General features: G+C 38.0%; 1 protein-coding gene across 4 annotated transcripts in view; it reads left to right on the top strand.

Annotated features, from left to right (window-relative positions):
* LOC137019461 (A-kinase anchor protein 7) overlaps positions 1-18918 on the top strand; it is a 41909-nt gene extending 22991 nt beyond the window's left edge. For 2 of the 4 annotated variants that reach the window (XM_067384934.1, XM_067384933.1), the window contains exons 8-9: positions 14123-14158; positions 16194-16813. In XM_067384934.1, coding sequence (XP_067241035.1) covers positions 14123-14158; positions 16194-16366 — 209 coding nt within the window. In that variant the 3' untranslated portion in view covers positions 16367-16813. Of the gene's footprint in view, positions 1-14122; positions 14159-16193 lie in introns of all 4 variants that reach the window. The other 2 variants (XM_067384936.1, XM_067384935.1) reach the window with 2 other exon arrangements.
* The last annotated feature ends 1303 nt before the right edge of the window (positions 18919-20221 follow it).

The raw sequence follows: 20221 nt of genomic DNA, 5'->3' as shown, positions 1-20221 counted from the left end.
AAATGACAGTTCTGCAGTAGCAGTCTATGGAAGTCACAGAATAAAATAATTAATTTCGAGTTTATATGTCACAATTTTGACTTTTTTTCTCGCAAATCTCCGAGTTTATATTACCCATTTTTTAGAAGGAAAAACAGAATTATGAGATATACTTGTTATTCTGTCTATTATCCTCGGAATTGCAAGTTTATATCCTGCAATTCTGACTTTTGCGAATTATGAAGTCCGAACTGAGAGATATAAACACGCAAATGCAAGAAAAAAAGTCAGAATTGTGAAATAAAAATGTTTAAAAAGTTATTTATGTAAAATGTTATAGGTTTAAATATTATATCATGCTGCAACTATGAACTGCAAATGAGAAAATTATGTATTAAATCAAATTCCTGCTTTAATAGTAGACTAATCGTCACAGGTTTCATCAGTTCGGTCTGTGACTTGCAACATAAACGTCTGTGTTTAGCTTCAAAGTGCGTTTTCTACGACGGTATTTTATAAAAATGAAGTCTATATTTTTTGCATTGTGATTCTGACATCCAAAGACAACAAAACATTTTTCTCTTATTCAGTGGATTTTGCACATTTTCCTCCACTTGCTACTGCTGTTTTTCTGTCACCACTGTGAGCGCGCAGCTGCGAGTGACGTAACTGTGACGTCTGCTCTGAATTGGTCTATACTTTGGGCTTTAGTCAGTGAAGTGTGTGTGTGTGTGTGTGTGTGTGTGTGTGTGTGTGTGTGTGTGTGTGTGTGTGTGTGTGTGTGTGTGTGTGTGTGTGTGAGTGAGAGAGAGACACTAGTTCTCATGACTGTTTGTTGTTGAATTGTCATGCTTTGGAAATGTGTGTTTATCAGAAATAGAGCCAAACATCTGTCTCTCTGCCTCAGTCTTCAGGCTGGCATATGTATTTCAGCATCACTATAGTATCATGGCATCAACCCAGTAAACAGAATCAATAATGATCATTCTGCACAGTTATTTCATTCCCAGCCTCTTCAGTGACGATACAGTGAGATTATTAACTAAAACCAAAGCTATTAACTTGACAAAGAGCTAAGCTGAAACCATAAAGATGCCGAACAGATCTCTTGAGTGAATTCATCTGTGACTGTCACTAGGCGAGATGCACCGATCGGTGTATGACATCAAAGTACCGCAAGAGCGATTCAACAGCATAAGAGTCGAATGCTCTCAAACGCTCTCGCGGTACTTTGATGTCATACACCGATGCATCTCGAACAAGCCTAGTGTTTTCTGAAGTCAGTAAACCGTGTGCAGCAAACAGCTACTGCAAAAAAAAATCATCTCAATGTTCATTTTCAAATTTACAACCTGTAATATGATAACTTTTTGATCATAGATCTGAACTTAAAGGGTTGTAATTTATGAACGCTGGAATACAGACCTAAGATGGACTGTTTTAAAGGATTAGTTCACTTTCAAATAATATTTTCCTGATAATTTACTCACCCCCATGTCATCCTTTTTTTGTCAGTCAAAAAGAAATAAAGGTTTTTGATGAAAATATTCCAGGATTTTTCTCCTTATAGTGGACTTCAATGGTCTCCAGACGGTTGAAGGTCAAAATTACAGTTTCAGTGCAGCTTCAAAGAGCTTTAAACGATACCAGACGAGGAATAAGTGTCTAATCTTAAACCCTACTTACAGAAAAAATGTAATTGGCGCTGCGTTTGTTCCGTAAGTAGAATAGGGAAGGTGTAAGACATACGGCATAAGCTTTTTGAAGAATATGAAAGTGCAGTTTTGGCAGAAGCACTTGGATGGCGATCATTTGTGTTCATAAAGTATATACAGTTGTATTTTTTTTTTTAAATGACCGATCGTTTTGCTAGATTAGACTAGACGATTAGACGTTTAAAGCTCTTTGAAGCTGCACTGAAACTGACATTTTGACCTTCAACCGTCTGGAGTCCAGTGAAGTCCACTATATGGAGAAAAATCCTGGAATGTTTTCCTTCCTGATTCATCCTTCATTTCTTTTCCACTGAAGAAAGAAAGACATGAACATCTTGGATGACATGGAGGTGAGTAAATTATCACGAAAATTTATTTGAAAGTGAACTAATCCTTTAATGACACTAAACAGAAGTGAAGCACTTCAAACAATGAACGTGTCAAAATGTTCTAGAAGTTTGTTTACTGTAAAGCAATTATACTGAACTAAACTTTATTATAGGCAAAATATAGACCCCTTAATCGCCTACGTCACTGTGACGTCACCGCTCTAGCTGGAGGCAAAACATGAATAAGAACTAATAGCGGGCGCGCTAGAAGTTTGAGGTTTTGACTTTAAAATGTCGTCTTGTTGTGTTTTTGGCTGCCAGAATAGAAGGAACAGGACTTTTGGTTCAAAACTAAAGTTTTACCAGATCCCGGCAGACATTCCTTCACAGAAATCAAAAAGATAATTGTGGTTGAATGCAATACGGCGTACAGACTGGACGGAGACGATCATATATAATACTCGTGTTTGCAGTGCACACTTCATATCAGGTAAAATAATCGATGCATATGTAATGGTGAGTTGGTTTTATCAGTACAAATCAGCAAGTTTCTGTTTTATAGGTGAAAAGTCGCCAACTTTCAGCGCACTAGCTAGCTTAAATGTTAAACAAACATACAGCGATAGATGTGTGTGCCATCAATGAATGGTCTCTTAAAATAATTCACATTGCTAATCATAGTTAGCCCAGCGTTAGGTTACATTAGACAATAAGCCTTGACAAAATTCCCCGAACCACCCGAAAATAATTCATATGTTGTCTAGGAAATATCCAAAACTTAAGTTAATTTACAAAAAAAGCTGTCACGGTCCCGCAGAGTCAGTGACTGTACATATTTGGACAGTTCTGAACCTTCTTCTGCAACTATGTTTAATAAATCCCTCCTAAAACATGCTAGCTTACGCTTGTCAACATTGCATCCAGCGCCTCTTTTTGCCTCCAGCTAAGCCCCGCCCACCAGGAAACGTTGCAATGTTTACAAACTTTTAAGGGGTCTATATATTTTACAAAATAATTTTAAATTGGCAGAAAATCAAAGCCATGCATCTAAACCAAGTTAAGTTCCAAATTTGAAGTTGATATCACAAAAATTGAGCCGCTAAAAGGTTTAACACTCTCGCGTTTTTTTTCTAACCAGTGTGAAAGAGACTCAAAATACTCTGTCAATGTTGCACATACAATTAAGAGCTATACACAATTTTAATCTGTGGAATGTCTTCTTTTAGTTGTGTACACTCAGATCAAAAACAAAATGTTGTGCTTTTTGTAAAATAAAGAAAACTATCATGATGCGTGATCCCTCGTCTCCCTCGGAACGAAGTCCAATCTGATAGTTCTCAGAAAATGAACTGTAACATAGTGAATATTAATGACAAAAAAATTAGACTTGTGTCTAAAGAAACGTTGAAATGTCAGGTTTTAAATCATGTAAGTCAAATTGAAAACAAACATTCTGTGTTTATGTAATCTGTATGAAAAGAGAGCCATGTCAGAAGTCAGTGATTCAGCTCATTATCCGCTAATGCGGCCACGCCCACGGAGCCAGCACTATTCAGACGCAAATTCAGTCAATACATGCATTCATCGTCTCAATCGTGTATTTATTGTCTTGAAAAGTGTTTATCTGGATGTTAAAGCCATGGTTAGCGATCTCTAGAAGACATGCCGTTAGTTCCTAGTTCCTTTTCTTCTTTATATGAATTTGTGGACTAAAGGTGCACAGAGCGCCCTCCGGCTGCAAGTATGAATTGAAAACACAGTATCCAGCGCTCATAGTGATGACAATAAATATTGAATAAATATTACTCCTCCATATAGAAAATTGACAAACATATGAGAACCCATCAATATTTCTCCAAATGTGCATGCGTTTAAGCTAAAAGCCTATATGAAATGCCATAGAGGTAACATAATTGTTCAGACACTTTGCATCACAGAAATGCATTACATTTTAAAGAATATAATAGAATACCATTATTTAAAATTGTAATAATATTTCACAGTATTTCACTTTTTTCTGTATGTTTGATTTACACCATGATGAGCTGAGACATGATTTTTTTCAAAGCCTATCTGACTGAAAGAGCTCATTATTTATGCAGCTCATTAGAGCTCTTTATGCAATTCTTTTGTCTTCTCGGGTGAGAATCACCCATTATTCATGATGATTCACGCCTCCACGCATACTGTGTTTCTTGACCAAAGATGTTTTAGAAGATCTCTTTATTGTTTTATATGAACAAGCAGGCAGCATCATTTTTACCTCATTTTGAAGCAAAAACTCTAGTCTACAACCTCCAATACCCAGAAGTCTTGTGAACAAAGATTTAATATATATTTTTTGGCCTTATTTCAGTGACTTAAGTTTTTTGTTTTTACAATAACCACGCATAAACGTTATTCCTTCAAAAACACAAACATGTTCATACATGTTCCTCACATATTATTGTAGCCTAGTTTGTGCTGAATACAGTGTAATGACACTTTTTCCATTAATATGTTTATGAACAACTGAAAAAAGCACAAATGTCAGGGCATGTCAAAACTTCTCCAGGGTCTCAAAAAACCTCAGAGCCCTGAGGGTTAAAGGAGCATTTCATGGTAATGTGATGTCAAATTTCACAACAGATGAATTTTGAGAGTTTAAGCTTTCGAATGATAATTTATGATGATTACTATAATATGTGACAGGGAAAAAGGCAACAATAAAGCGTTATGAAGTATTTATTACAGGGTGAAACCTTCTAAAACTGAACTAAAACTAATCCCAGGACTGCAGTAACCCTGGAACAGTGTGAAACTTAAAACAACTCTCATAAACCGTCTAATCAAGCCTTTAATGCTGTCAGTGTGGACTTTGGCTTCATAAAGTTGTGTAAGATTGAGTAACATTTATGGCATTAGTCAGTAATAACAAGTGTCATCTGTCAGCGTCAGCAGAGACACGTCTCACGATGAGCTGCTCTCAGACTCACTGAATCTCAGAAACTGTGTTTTGCATGAACAGCACTGAAGGGATTGAAATGACATACTTCACATCTAACTCACATGATGCTGCTTCAAGGGTTAGTTCACACAAACATGAAAATCACACCTGTCACACCTATCACACACGTCACTCACACCTGTATGACTTTCCTTTGTTAAACACAGAAGATATTTTGAAGATTAGCTGGAATTAAACCATCTTGGTGACCAGTAACAACCACTGAATGAACAAAAACACTGAGACATTGTACATTGACTGCTTTGTTTGAGGACTGCTTTGAGTTTGAGGACAAAGAGAGTAATGTAAGGACACTTTGGCCGGTCACTTTCTGAAAGCCTGTTTGTGGGTCAAGACCTGGTTTTAGGGATTAATTAGGTTAAGGGTACGTGTAGGGTGTGTGTGTGTGTCAGTGTGATGAATCTCTCTATGTTGAAAACACCAGTATAGTTAATGAATCGTAACACCCAATTAGTTGCTGTTTTGTCTGTAGTCTAATTAGTAACGTAATGGCATACAGTCACTGTCAAATGTAACATGAGGTAATTTAATTGTCAGAGCATTTTATGTCAGATTAAATCATGATTAATGAAGCGAGCGCAAACACACTGTTTATTTGTGCAGAAATGTCTTGCCCTGGTTTCAGGGTGTGTGAGCAGAGGACAGATGTGTGTTTAAAGGTCTTGTTCACACACACACACAGATAGCAGTAAGCCGCTGTCCGTTCCAGAGCAATTATTCAAGCTGGCATGAGGATGGAGGCGGAGCTACAGCCGGCCAATCTCCCACCAGCCCCCTCCACACACACACACACACACACACACACAGACTTGCATAATCGCAGCGGACCGAGAGACAGTCACACGCTCACTCGCACCATGGCTGGATCGTACCACTCCTGCGCTTGAGGACAGATCAGCCAGAGGAGCGCAGCCGTCATGGGGCAGTTGTGCTGCTTCCCTCTCTCCCGACCGCAGGATAAGCTCAGTAAGTGTTCGGAGCCGTTCTTCCAGCAGCCGTGGACCCAGAATGCCGTGTGTCAGTGAGGAGCGCTCCTTTCTCTGCCTGTTTTATGCATGCAGCTGGAGGCTTTGTGAGCGCGTCTCGCGTCTGATCGCAGTGCTCAGGGTGGGAATCCGATGAGGCGATGAGTCTAAACGATGTTGATTAGCAGAGGACGCCGGTGATTGGGATCTCTGGAGAGGTGGGAGTGTCTGTAGTCTGGATGTGGGCGTCACAGAAGGTCATGTGCTCATCTGGATGTGTGAAACACCATTTAGATATAGTAACATTTAGGTCTGGAATTAGGGTGAGGATCAAACAGTCTGCTTGTGTTTCTATGGACAGGACGCCAGCTGTTAATCGGTAATAAAGAAAGAGGCGGCTGGAGAAAGAGATTTAGCTTCAGCTCGAATGAATGAGGAGAAGTGTTGTGGAAAAACTCATATATATCACAGTCAGTGTCCATCTGAACATCATTGTCTAGTCGAGGTTCTCTTGTACAGTATGGTGTGTTCACTCTTGTCATTTCATCTCACAGATGTGACCGTTTTCATATATGTGAGTCTTAAAGATTGCATTTATGAGTGTGTGACAGTCATATTTACACACGGGAAACTCAGTCTGTAGATGATACACGAGTTGTGACGTGGGAAGGGGCATCTCTATATGAAACATGGCGGAAACACTGTCTATAACCTAGATAATATCATATAATGCATCTATTTATAGATCAGCGATAGGAGAGCAAGTGAGTTATAATGAGTTATTGTGTAGATTATTGTAATTTTACATGCTTATATAGCTTATAGGAATCACTCGACTTTCACGTTTAGTTGTGATACCATGTGATAGAAATGAAAAATGTTTATCATTTTAGTTGGAATTATTTGTTTAAGGACTTGACTAAAGATGTTTTTAGTCAACTAGTAGTCGTTCATTAAAGCGATTAGTCGACTAATCACGCGTATATATTAATAAGTCATATAAATCATAATAACGAACCTATAATACATAGCCTAATCAGCGCTCAAGAACAGACTGTCTAAACATTTGAATAATTCATTGATAATATTTTGTGTGTTTGCAGTAGTGGACTTGTCAATATTAGGGCTGGGTAAAAATATTGATTTCTCGATTTTAATTGATTCTCATTTTTACGAACCGATATCGATTCTTAAATCCCAAGAATCGATTAGTCTAGTCTGTTTTCAGTTGATGAATGAGCAGAATATGTAGCGCCTCCCATCCAATAAATCACAATAATCTTTGTGCTTCATTTTGATATGAAGCAAAGTCTCAGATTTCAAATGACGTCCATCTTATTATGAGATTCAAAAAATAAATACCGTTTTGGCGCTGTTAAATGTGGCGTGACGGATCGCTATAGCGCCTCAGTTAAAGAGAAGCATGTGATCATCCTCTCCTCCGCTTTAATACCAGTTACAGTGAAATAAACATGAACATCTGAAGGTATGTTAAAATATACAGTACAACTTACTGAAATCCGTATCATGTCTCGTGTAATCGCTCAATCAGTGCTTCAACCTCGGAAAGACTCAATAAAACAGCTTGTAAACAATGTCACGTGACGTCACATTTACCTCAGAAAAACACATTCAGTGACCAGAAACTCATTAGTCAGATAGAGAAGTGCTCTAGAAAGCAACATTCTGATAAATATAGCTATGCACCGTTACATATTCATTATAATTTTAATGTTTACAGCATTAGTTGAGAGATTTTTTTCCTCTAGAAAATTTACCATGTACTGAAACTGAAATGCTACATCCAAAATTATTGACATCGAATCGGAATCGGAATGGAATCGAATCAAAAGCATGTGAATAGTAATCAAATCCAAGCGTGAAAATTGTGTCAATACCCTGGTCTATATGCACGTATATTACATAATCTGAGAATATTTGTTTTCCATTTGAATAGGTTCACGCGTTTTGAATAGCAATTTGGCGGGTTTTGTTGTGAAACCCTGGCAACCCTGCTTGACATTTTAAGCATTCTATAGATATATTTCACATATCTGTGAGGCAAGTATATCTTGAGTTTTGGTTTATGTTTGTGACGTGCTCCAGTTAAGGGAGACCGAGACAGGAGAGAGCGTTTGTTTTCTTTATTTTACAAAAGCATGTTTTCTTGTTATAGTGAGTTCACACAAATAAAAGTTTCGAATGATGTATTACTCTTATCTGTATGAACAAAAATGACAAAGTTGTTTCTGCTGTTATCAGGAAAAAATGCCAGTGATCGCGCCGGCGCCTCCATGTCATGCAGTAAAGCAGCTTCACACTCCGCACAAACGCTTTGGTATGCGCCTAGTTATAGAGATGCACGATATATTGTTATCGGCCGATATATGTTTATCTTTAGTGTTATCGTTATCAGTCCAATAAGAAAATTTGTCCGATATATTAATGCCGATGAATAATGAATAATTTTTCCTTCAGCTGAGACACATCAGATGCGCACTGTCCGCAATTATGGTTTTGAATTGCTTGAAATATGATTGAAATCACTTCATAAAGGAAAATACAATGCAAGTCTGTCATATAGGCTAGATAAAATTGTACTGACAACGTTATAATTGTGTACTTGGGACGTGGCTTTTAATGGTGAGATTTTTGTTTTTGTAATCTCTCAAAAATTATATGCATTTTTTGATTTAGATTTATCGGTTGGTTACGGGCTTTTAAATATAAAGACTTATCAGTATCGGCCAAAATTTTCATATTGGTGCATCCCTACCTAATAATAGCGCGCATTTATCTAGGATAACGTTATGTAAAGTTGCTACTACTTGCATGTTTCAAATAAGTCATATTTGAGGTCGATGGATGATAGGTGAACATCTGTATGACTTCGCAAAACGTTTTTTTTTTTTTTTTTTTTTCTGCGACTAACCGACTAATGACATTATTCATTATTCTTCACTATACATATATTTTTTGTTTAAGGTTCTTTATTGGCATTGATGGTTCCATGAAGGACCTTTAACCTTTTCTTCATAGTGGATGAAGGTTCTTGAGATTAAAATGTTCTTCACACTAAGAAAAATATGGTTCTTTTGAGATCTGTGCACTGAAAAGTTCTTTAAGGGAACCAAAAATGGCTTCTTCTATGGCATCACTGCAAAAAAAAAAACCCTTTGGAATCTCTATTTTTAAGAGTGTAGACTGTTTCCGTGTTATGAATGTCGTAATAACAAGCTTCCCATTTGCACTTGAAAACTGCAGCATAGTTCCATGTTATTTCAACATTAGGATGCATCTCACAGTGGCATCAGGACGAGCCTCCACCGAGCCCTGGGGCCCCGCAGGACCGCAATCCATCATTGTTCAGATGAAGCTCAGTTTGAGGAAGACGAGTGCACATGGTGTGCGCATAAGCCCGTGCCCTACTTTGAGCTCACGTGATGTGAAGAGCGCGAGGGAGCAGAAACACACGCATGAGAGAGCGGCAGAGGGAAGCGTGCCGTATAGATGGGAAGATCTCATGGGGCTCAGAAATACAGTGTGTTTATGAGGCTGACGGGGTCACAGCGAGAGCCCGGCGTGTGTGTGATGCTCTCAGAGCGAGAGGTTGTGGTGAAGCAGTGGGATGCAGATAAATAATAGACGTTCACACAGTTTCTGCACACTGACACGGCGCTGTCTGATGTCCTGCAGAGAGGCAAACATCATTTGATGCGGTTTGTGTTAAAGACGTGTCAGTGTGTGTATGGAGGCTGATCGCTCTTCTCTTGTGCTGTGTGTCTCTTCTTCTGTTTGTGTGAGATGAAGTGAAGGACAGTGATCCATCACAGCAGCCTTGGGTACAGAAAGTACACAAATGTTCATGTCCCGCTAGTCTCGCTGGAAGGTCAGATTTGATTACCTTGTGCGGTTCTTCTCCAGAGATACACACACAGATAAGAGCTCCCAAACGCACAGTGCTGTGAATGTGTGTGTGTGTGTGTGTGTGTTGTTCGCTCTCAGCGGCTCGCCATATGAATGCTGGACACCACTGTGTATGATTCACGTTTTCTGTGGATTTTATTTCGAGCTGTGCTGATTTGCCAAACTTTCAGAATTAAGACAAAACTAAAAAAGCAGGATGAATCACCAACAAAGATCTGTTTCCAGATTTAAGGCTTGTTCGCGCAAACAAACAAAACGTGAAGCTGCTCAGAATCTGGATTGTGTAAAGCTCAACTTTTTGATTTTGTAATCGTGCTATAGTATTTTTCACAAATAAATAAACTTAAACACCCCTTTTCACAAGATGTAATACAAGTCTCTGGTGTCTCCAGAATGTGTGTGTGAAGTTTCAGCTCAAAATCCCCCACAGATCATTTATTATAGCTTGTCAAAATTGCCCCTATTTGGGAATGAGCAAAAACAAACCGTTTCGGTGTGTCCCTTTAAATGCAAATGAGCTGCTGCTCCCACCCCCTTTCCAGAAGAGGGCGGAGCTTTAACAGCTCAACAAAAACAAGGCTGGAGAATCTCACGCAGCCACTTTGCCTAATTTCTTCGGCATATTTCCTTCATAAATGAAATTCATCCACTGTCCTCAGTGGCTCAGATGCCGGGAGTAAAGTTAAACAGAAAACAGAATATTTGTAAAGTTTATGTGGCACAGACGTTATATAAATAAGCGCTATAGCATGGACATAAACATGGCGGACTCACTCAGGGTGGGATATATGCTAATAGGGCAGTCGTGGGCGGGGCTTGTGACATCACAGTAGGGGGAAATCTGGAAGAGTGTGCTTTCAGACACTGCTTCTGATTTATGGGTATTATAAAAAAAGGAGTGGGTGGATTTTTACTATTACAGACTGGTTGTTCACACACATCAGTGTTCAAACATCATGAAAAAGAGAATTTTGCATAATAGGTGCCCTTTATAACATGACTGTAAAGGAAGTAAATACTCTAACCAACACTGTCCATGGAATTAAATATTATATATCCAAATATATATAGCGCTAATAGCAACCTGATCTCGCAGGAAAACGCAACTGTTTCGAGGTGATGAATTCATACGATGGGAATCATACAAAAACATACGATTATTAGAAAAAAGCAAGCATGAATCTCCACCCCTAATATACCCGTCAGATTGACTTCAGTACACTAGATGGCTGTACAAACAAACACCTTTACCTTTTTTCAGCCGGTGGCCATTCTGGAGACATTTCGCTCTTGCACAGGAGAACCAAACAAATCAACCCCTTAAATCTGCTGCCATTTATGAGCATTATATTAAAGTCAGCAGCTCTTAATTGGACATTAAAATGTAAGATGCAAAAAGCCAAGGCCTTGATGCCGCATGTTTATTTTTATATTGTATTTGTGGGCCGGTTGTGAGAGACTCTCTGGCCGCGCACCAGCACCATTTCACTGGAAATGAGTTCTGGAAATAGCTGCTGGCGCTTTGCTTTCTAAAGTGGGCGGAAGACAAGCTGACCATCCTACAGTAACTGCACATTGTTCCTCGATGGGAAGAACAGGTTGATTAGAGAGAGGTGAGGCGCTGAGCACTGATCTAGGAGCAGGTCGTGACCTTGGCCCCTGCAGGACAGCGAATGAAACCCCTCCGAGATGAAGCTTCCTGAGGAAATGCCATCAGTCAGTTCATTCTGCACCGCCACAAATCCCTGTGTTTGTCTTGCTTTAGGAGGTTTGGATCTGTAAACAAGATAAACCTTTGAACACGGCTCATTGGAAAAACAGGGCTCAAAACACACTCACAAAAAAACAATACATAAAATTCACTGCAGTTTCCAGCTGAAATGACCACTAGTGGCAGTAAAACACCTATAACTTTTATTCCTTTTCATGCGTACAGGGGCAGATTATTGATTATTGATCACTTACATAATACTGCGTTATGAGCTCAAAACACTTTTATCATAGTGCATGATTTGTAAATACATTTCAATGTTTGCATCACATAAGCAGCTCCACATATTTGTCTTTCTGCTGTAGTAAACTTAAGCTTAACTTAAGTTAAACTTAAACTTCTCAAGTTCACTTGACTGACTGTGAGGCTGCTGGATCATCTCTGTGTTTCATTAGAAAGAATATGTGAGGTCTGTGTCCTCATTTATATAGACATGCGTAGATAAATGTGAATGTTCGAAAGCTTCCGAATAGTAAAGGGGTCATGAACTGAAAAATTGTTAATAATTTAGATAATTAAATAATTTAGAAATAAAAGGTATTGTTCGTACCCTGATTTGAGTGCTCTGTTTTAAGGGGCGTGTCTGCTGTGAGACTTCAGTGTAAACGCCCACTGCTGTGATTGGCTGACATCTTTGCATATAAAATAATTAGCATATAAAATAATTACCAAGTATTACTCTCTCTCTCTTTCACCATGTTTTTACTATTACAGCTCTCAAGGTTCACTAATCGTTAAAAAGTGCTGCATTATATTGAGATCGTGGCATGAAAGGTTGCAGTGATGAACACTGCAGTCGATCACAGACATGTTGTTGAGATCATGAAAGCAGTGATCTCGTCATTCTGCACACTAACGAATGCTTTCATCATAACTAACAGTGCAAACACGATGTAAATAAGAGATTTGGTGAATAAAACGGGAGTTTTGGCTCGAGTCCAGAACTCAGTCACTGATAAACTCTGTTTGATTGACAGCTCCAGCGATTGTAAAGGGAGCGTTCTCTGATCGCTGTTTAAATAACATATTATTTTCATCCTACTAAAAGAATCAAGGTGAAGTTGAGCGTTTAGTCACTGGTTTGATTTACTGACACACAGACAAAGATCATGTGACTGTACATGAATCATTAATATCAGATCAGGCATTAGAATGAACTCAGTTACTGACATGTTGTTGCATTACTGTCAAGTTCATGTCGTAAAAGTCTGTTTGCGTCGAAATGCGATTGATTTACACAGTGATTTTCCACAGTGAAATGAACCGAACACAAATAAGGTAATGTTATTTTAGTCCTGTATCGCTCTTCTCTGCTCCTCATCTCACTAACACACCAGTGGGCGGGGCTAATGATGCAGTGATGAAGTAGGCGTTGATTTCTTCTGTGGAGGCGGAGTTTCACCATCTATAGACACATTCCAGGATCAGCCGTTCTCTGGATCTGGTGACAATACAAGCATTTATTGGACTAACAAGGAGGTTTTCACTTCTGAAACTTCTTATAGTACGATGACCTCTTATATATCAAAGGAAAAGTTGATTTCTCAATTCATGACCCCTTTAATGCATATTGGACATTCTCTATCTTTGCATTGCAATAAACAATGGATTATTTGAATTGCCAGTATAGATGGGCACAAAAACTAGGACTCTTCAGTTGTCGGACACATAAGAACATTTTGATGTCAGCTTTTCCCTTTATAAATCCTGATTTGTTCCTCACTTTTGACGTATTTTGTTGATTTTAGGATCAAATTCGGTCATTCTTTCGTTTAGTTAATTGGCAGTTGTGTCTGTGGATGTTCAGTGAGTAAAACAGGAGCGGGGCTGGATTGAAGCCGTGCGATCTGATTGGATGTGTGTGTTCAGTGTGTCTCAGATGTTTTCTGATCAAAGTATCCCAGTTTTACTGAATATTACACTAAGATTTGGGTTTTAAATGTCAAACAACAAGCTGTACTGTGTAGCCAGAAGATATTTGCAGACACCAGAGAGACTGTTGTTGTGTTTTGGACTGTGACTCTACAGATAGTTATTAAATGAACAGTTATTGTGTCAGACACACACAGGACATGTGAGAATCAGATCAATCATGGAGTCAAATTGGGTTCACAATCAGCAAAACCAGCAAGGAGCAGATGTGGTGTAATTTATTGTGCATTTTCAACATTATTCATGATAATTACAGTATCAAGGGAAATAATCAGCAATGTCATTTTTGTCACGATCATGAATCAAAGCCATCCCGATTGTTCTGAAATTCACAAAGCATGATCTCAGCAGTGTTAATCAGCCGATCGTGATTGAACAGAAGCGCAGAGGTCTTCGTCATGCTTCGTCACAGACCATCTGTGTGATTCTGATGGTTTCTGATGCTGTGGTTGTGGGGAAATCACTTCAGGTTGCTAAATGTGTTGTTTATCTTGCAGATCTTCTGCAAAGCAGGCAGCGTGCTGCACGGACAAGTACGTGTTCCTCCTTCACTGTCTCTGTGTAGTGTACTTCAACCCCTCACTACCCTACTACTGAGGGAACTAGACGCAGATTCACCCCCACTGTGTTTGTTTGCAGTAGTAAATATACTGTGACGTTTTCCATTACTTTAGGGATGCACAATATATTTACTTCTCAGCTGATAATATTATCAGGTTATTTTATTCATTTAAATCAGTGAATTATTTTTCTGTGCCATGTTACAGAAGTACTATAAAAAATAGGGCTGGGAAAATCAATCGATTCATGGATCGATTCTGAGATTTTCCGAATGCATCGTGATTCTCTCTGGAATCGATTCTGAGTTTAGTTTTCAACAGCAGGTGGTGCTCTAGGCTAGTTTTTAACCGCACACTCAAATGCTCATGAAGACTCGGCTGAGTCTGAGATTGTACTTACACCTCAGAAAGCTTTTATGACGCGAGATTAATGTGAACGACCCACTGCAAACAGAGATTCACTTCAACCTTGTGAGGAACTGGAAGAGAGGCTGTTTCTAAAGCAGCGCCATCTGCTGTTCAACACTAAGCTCAGAATCAGTTCGAGAAAGAATCACGATGCATTCGGAAAATCTCAGAATCATTTCTCGATTAGCGATTCAATAATTTATTGTCCCACCACTAGTAAAAAACACAACAATCATTCAGGTTTTGATTCCTGATTTAAGCATGAGCAGTTCTCGACTGTAGTTTCAGTGTAATGGACACTTAATTTTATCATATCAGTTATGAACAATAACATACAAATAATTATGTAATAATAACTAGATAATATGAGGGGTTATTTTATTTATTTAAAAGAGTAAACTGACAATTCTCGGGTTTATTATTGTTTATTTTTAATAAATACTGTTTTTTAAAAAATATACTGCTCAAAAGTTTGGGGTCAGTATGTTTCTTTTTTAAAGAAATTAATACTTTTATTCATCATGAATGCATTAAATTGATCAAAAGTGACATTTATAATGTTACAAAAAATCTATTTAAAATAAATGCTTTCTATTCATCAAAGAATCCTGAAAAATAAAATGTGTCATGGTTTCCACAAAAATATGAAGCTGTTTTCAACATTGATAATAATCATAAATGTTTCTTGATCATCAAATCATCATATTAGAATGATTTCTGAAGGATCATGTGACACTGAAGACTGGAGTAATGATGCTGAAAATTCAGCTTTGATCACAGGAATAAATTACTTTGTCAAATATATTCAAATAGAAAACAATTACTTTAAATTGTAAATATATTTCAATTTTTACTGCATTTTTGATTAAATAAATTCAGCTTTGATCACAGGAATAAATTACACTTTACTATATATTCACATAGAAAACAGGTGATTCACATTACAATAATATTTCACATTTTTACTGTATTTTTAATCATACAAAAGCAGCTTTAGTGAGCAGAAGAGACTCTTTCAAAAACATTAAAAAATCTTACTGACCCCAAACGGTAGTGAACAAATCAGCTGAATAATTGTAGGTTACACTGCAAAAAAATGCTTTTCTTAGTATTTTTGTCTTGTTTTCAGTCCAAATATAAAACAAATAAATAAATTGTAAAATTTCAAGATATTTTTTCTTGTTTTCTGGGGGAAAAGTTCAAGATATTCATGTTTTATTTCATTTTTGACAGAAAACAAGAAAAAATATCATATGTCATTTTACTTACCTAGTAAAAGCATCTGGATTTAAGAATCTTTAGATATTTAGACTGGAAACAAGACAAAAATACTAAATAAAAAATGATTTTTGCAGTGTAATAGTATTAGTCACGATGTCTATATCTGTGCATCCCTATATTATTCCTGTTTATAAATCTAAAACATCTGAAAGCTGAGAAAGAGAGTTATGATTGACTAGCAGCTGTAACCCTTGACCTCACATCTGACCGATGTAGACGTGTGTTTGATCATCTGATCTGTGTCTGTCTGCGCTGGTCAGCGTACAGCTGTAACTGACTGTGTGTGTGTGTGCGTGTGTGTGTGTGTGTGTGTGTGTAGGTGTTACGAAAGCAGCGGTGCCGGACGATGAGGAGTTAGTGAGTCTGAGTAAGCGGCTGGTCGAAGACGCCGTGTTGCGGGCCGTGCAGCAGTACATGGAGGAAACCCAACAGAACGGCGTCGCGCCAAAAGACGAGGGTCCGCCAGCGTCCAAACTCAACAGCACCAAATGACCCCGTGACCCCTGACCCGTCCGCGACCTCACCCGCCAGCCGAGAGGCGTTTGAGTAGAGAGAGCTGAAGTGAACAGGATCAGGGCCGCTGCACACGGGACTCAAACACGTACCTTTCCCTCTCCCGTCTTTTACTGTTCGTTTGTGACGGTTCCTTCAGAGAGAGCAGCTGAGTGTCAGATCGAGTGTGCACGTGACCTGCAGCCCAATCCAAAGCCAGACACATGAACTCTGCCGTATGAACATGTCTGACCTGCCGTCACTGTCACATGACGACGCCGTGTGTGTGTTGTTTGTGCCGCAGGGTGCGCGCGCGCTCAGAGCGGGATGGATTGGGAAAGAGAGCGCAGACGGACACGAGTGCAGGCCATAAAGACACTGTTAGCACAAGCAAACATTCGAGCGAAGATCCTGCAGGAGCTGAAGCTGTCCGCCGGAGGAAGTCCACACTGACACAACCGTCCCAAAGTAAAACACACACACACACACACACACACACACACTCAGACCAGCCAAACATCTCACACACTCTCTGAAGAGAGGCCGGCCTGATTTTTAGGGGGACTTTAAGACCTACAGGAGTTCAGATCAGCACACACTGTGGCCTTAGAGAATCACACCTTCTTCTTATTCTGCTGAAGAACATTTTGTTTAGTTCACTGATTCATTTTTTTCACCAGAACCTTAAAATGTGTATTTTTATGCTCCTCGTATGAGATGTTTCTTGATTTGCCCGTGTCGACGAAGGCTTGATTTGTGTAAACTGTACTATGATGTCATCGTTTATCTTTTGGTTTCCCTTCTGTCACTTTTTTACTCTTAAAAATAAAGGCGACTCGACATGATTCATTCTCTCGGTGAGAGTTAATTAACGAGTGTGATACGTTCGCAACACCTCCGTCTTTGCGTTTGTTTATTTCTTTAGCTCATCCTCTAATGGAGCGTGTCGCCTGCCGTCTGTCGAGCGTGAGAGAAAACACACGTTTGACACCAGATCTCCAGGTTTATTCGAGGTGAATGTGTGTTCTGGAGCGCAGACGCAGAAATAAGCCTTTCTCGAGGCTCATTGTTTCACAGCAGAGCGTCTGTAAAAGAATGTTTGTGTCGTTCCTGCGAGATTGAACTCAGGAATTCAGATGGCACTGGGGGTTTAAAACTGAAAACGATAATCTGACAAACCTGGAAGTTCACTTCTCACATGGTCATATTCCACATGATATGTATATAATGCATGTTTTGAATCAAATTATTTTTATGTAAATCATATATTGTCATATTCAAACACCTGATATTTCAGAGTCACATAAACATATAGTCAAATTTTAAACTTTTATTAATCAAGGACACATTAAATTAATCAAAAGTGACAGAAAAGACATTGAAAATAAGATTCTAATTCAGATAAATGCTGTTCTTTTGAATAAAAGAATCCTGAAAAATCCGTTTCCACAAATATTTTCTACATTAATAATAATCATAAATGTTTCTTGAGCAGCAGATCATCATATCAGAATGATTTCTGAAGGATCATGTGACACTGAAGACTGGAGTAATGATGCTGAAAATTCAGGAATAAATTACACTTCACTATATATTCACATTGAAAACAGCTGATTTACACTGTAATAATATTTCACATTTTACTCTATTTTTGATCAAATAAATGCAGTCTTGACCCTTGTGCGTCCTTATGGACGTGTTTGTCTTTTTCAGTTTTGTTTTTTGGTTAATGTCAGCTGCATAAATTTCGGCACAGGTGTGTATTTTTATTGGAATTTTACTCTTTCAACCTCATTTTCTTTAATAAATCTGTTTTACACTAGAAACACGAAATAGTTCCTCTCAAGAACTGAAGGACAAAAATGTCCCTATTAAAACTGCCATTTTTAATCCCAGGGCCATTTAGCTCTAAAATTATAATGTCTTTTTAACAAGCTTTCATTCTGTTTTCAAGGCTTCAGTTTCAATTTTTTTTTTCTCTTTTTTTTCTCTTTTTTTTTTTTTTTTGCCAGATGGTGCCATTTTCTCAGGTTTGGTCTATAAAGCACATACTCGCTTTATTCCTGTTTTCTGCTTCTGCATGTTTATCATGAAGCTATAATTGTGTGGGTGTGTGACGCTTGAGAGAAACACTCTACTGTAATGCAGATCATAAATGGTGTGCACCAGCGGAGATTTGCTGGGGGAAATTTGATATTGCACCCAAATAAAATCTTACTGAAAGCTCATTTTTTGAGATATCAACCTCAAATTTGGAACACAACTTATTTAGATTTAGTAGCAGTTTTAGAGTACAACATGTTTCATAAAATATATATTTTATATAAAATAATGTTCATAAATCATTTTCATTAACTTAAAACCTCCTAACTTTTTTCTTATTTCACTTCTTAAACTTTTTTTTTTTTTTTTTTTTACTTCAGCAATTATTTGCCAAGGGTCTTCTTTAAACTGAGACCAAATTTTTTATGAAAGTTTTTGGATTTTGACATTTTTGTCCTCTTTGGACCTATGTGTAACTTTTTTTAAAGGGTTAAAAAGTACGGAAGAGGATTAGGGCCAAGCAATACTAAAAAATAAAACCATCTCGAAATTAAAGTTGTTAAATTTCGAGAAAAAAGTTGAGATAAAATGTTGAGAATAAAGTCATTAAATTACGAGAAAAAAGTTGTTAAATTACGAGAACAAATTAGTTAAATTATGAGAAAAATGTCATTAAATTTCGAGTAAAAAGTTGAGATAAAATGTTGAGAATAAACTTGTTAAATTACGACATTTTATCTCGACTTTTTTTTCGAAATTTAACAACTTTTTTCTCATAATTTAACAACTTTAATCTCGAGATGGTTTTATTTATTTTTTTTTTATTATTGCTTGGCCCTAATCCTCTTCCGTAAAAAAGACTGTTCTAAAACATAAAAAAATCTTTCCAAACCCAAACATTAGATTGATAGAGTATAATGGCCCCTTTGAACGGTTCACATGATTTCTAAAACAGTCTCTCATTTTAGGCCCAAAATACACAGATGCTTACAGTAAGAACCAGTGTGACAACAGCACATCGAGGTCAGAACAACTCTCTCCCTTCCTCTCAGTAAAGTCAGAGATGCCAACTCAGATGAAATTACCACACGACTCTGGAGCCGCTCTGGAAACAGGAAGCAGTTTGGCCCCGTATTTTTTACTCAAACAGCAATTAAATCACAGAATACTGAAATGAAAGATGAGAAATGATCTCTGTCTGAATAAGTTCTGATGCCCGTGAGTGTTCAACACTCCCATCAGATGAGATCTGAGTCATCGCTCATTAACGGACAGGGATGTTGTTCCAGGACCACATCCTGTTTAGCCAGATCTCCCTGTCCCTGAAAGTCTTGAGTGAAATTTGCATATAAATCTATGTATGTAAACAGCTACTGTCTCAGCACAGATGGACCAATCTGATCCCATAATGCTCTGAGATTTAAAACGGCCATTGTTTTTACCGTCATAGCTGCTGTTGAAGTCATTCAGAATGTACACGATCCGTTCTCAGGAAGCCCTGCCTGGTTTTTATTGCTTCATTTGAGGCGTTTTCTCTCAATAAATCAATGATTGAAGCTCAAAGTACTGGAGTCCAGCATGTGTTCTTCCCAGAAGAATAATCTCACAATTTGATGTGTGCAATATTGAAGTGACCTTGTAATCACACAATACAACTGAAAAATATATATACGAGTAATAGACATTATTAATGTTGTTACTAATAGCATTTCTCTTTCAAAACATGTTTTGTGCAACGGTTATTCGAAATGTTTTGGGGCTTTTGGGACTTTACAGTAAATATCATAACAGCACATTCTTGCAGTCGATATA

This window comes from Chanodichthys erythropterus, chromosome 4 (assembly GCF_024489055.1).
Source record: "Chanodichthys erythropterus isolate Z2021 chromosome 4, ASM2448905v1, whole genome shotgun sequence".
NCBI lineage: Eukaryota > Metazoa > Chordata > Actinopteri > Cypriniformes > Xenocyprididae > Chanodichthys > Chanodichthys erythropterus.
The sequence above is the reverse complement of the archived record's forward strand: the minus strand, read 5'-3'. Positions and strand labels throughout refer to the sequence as shown.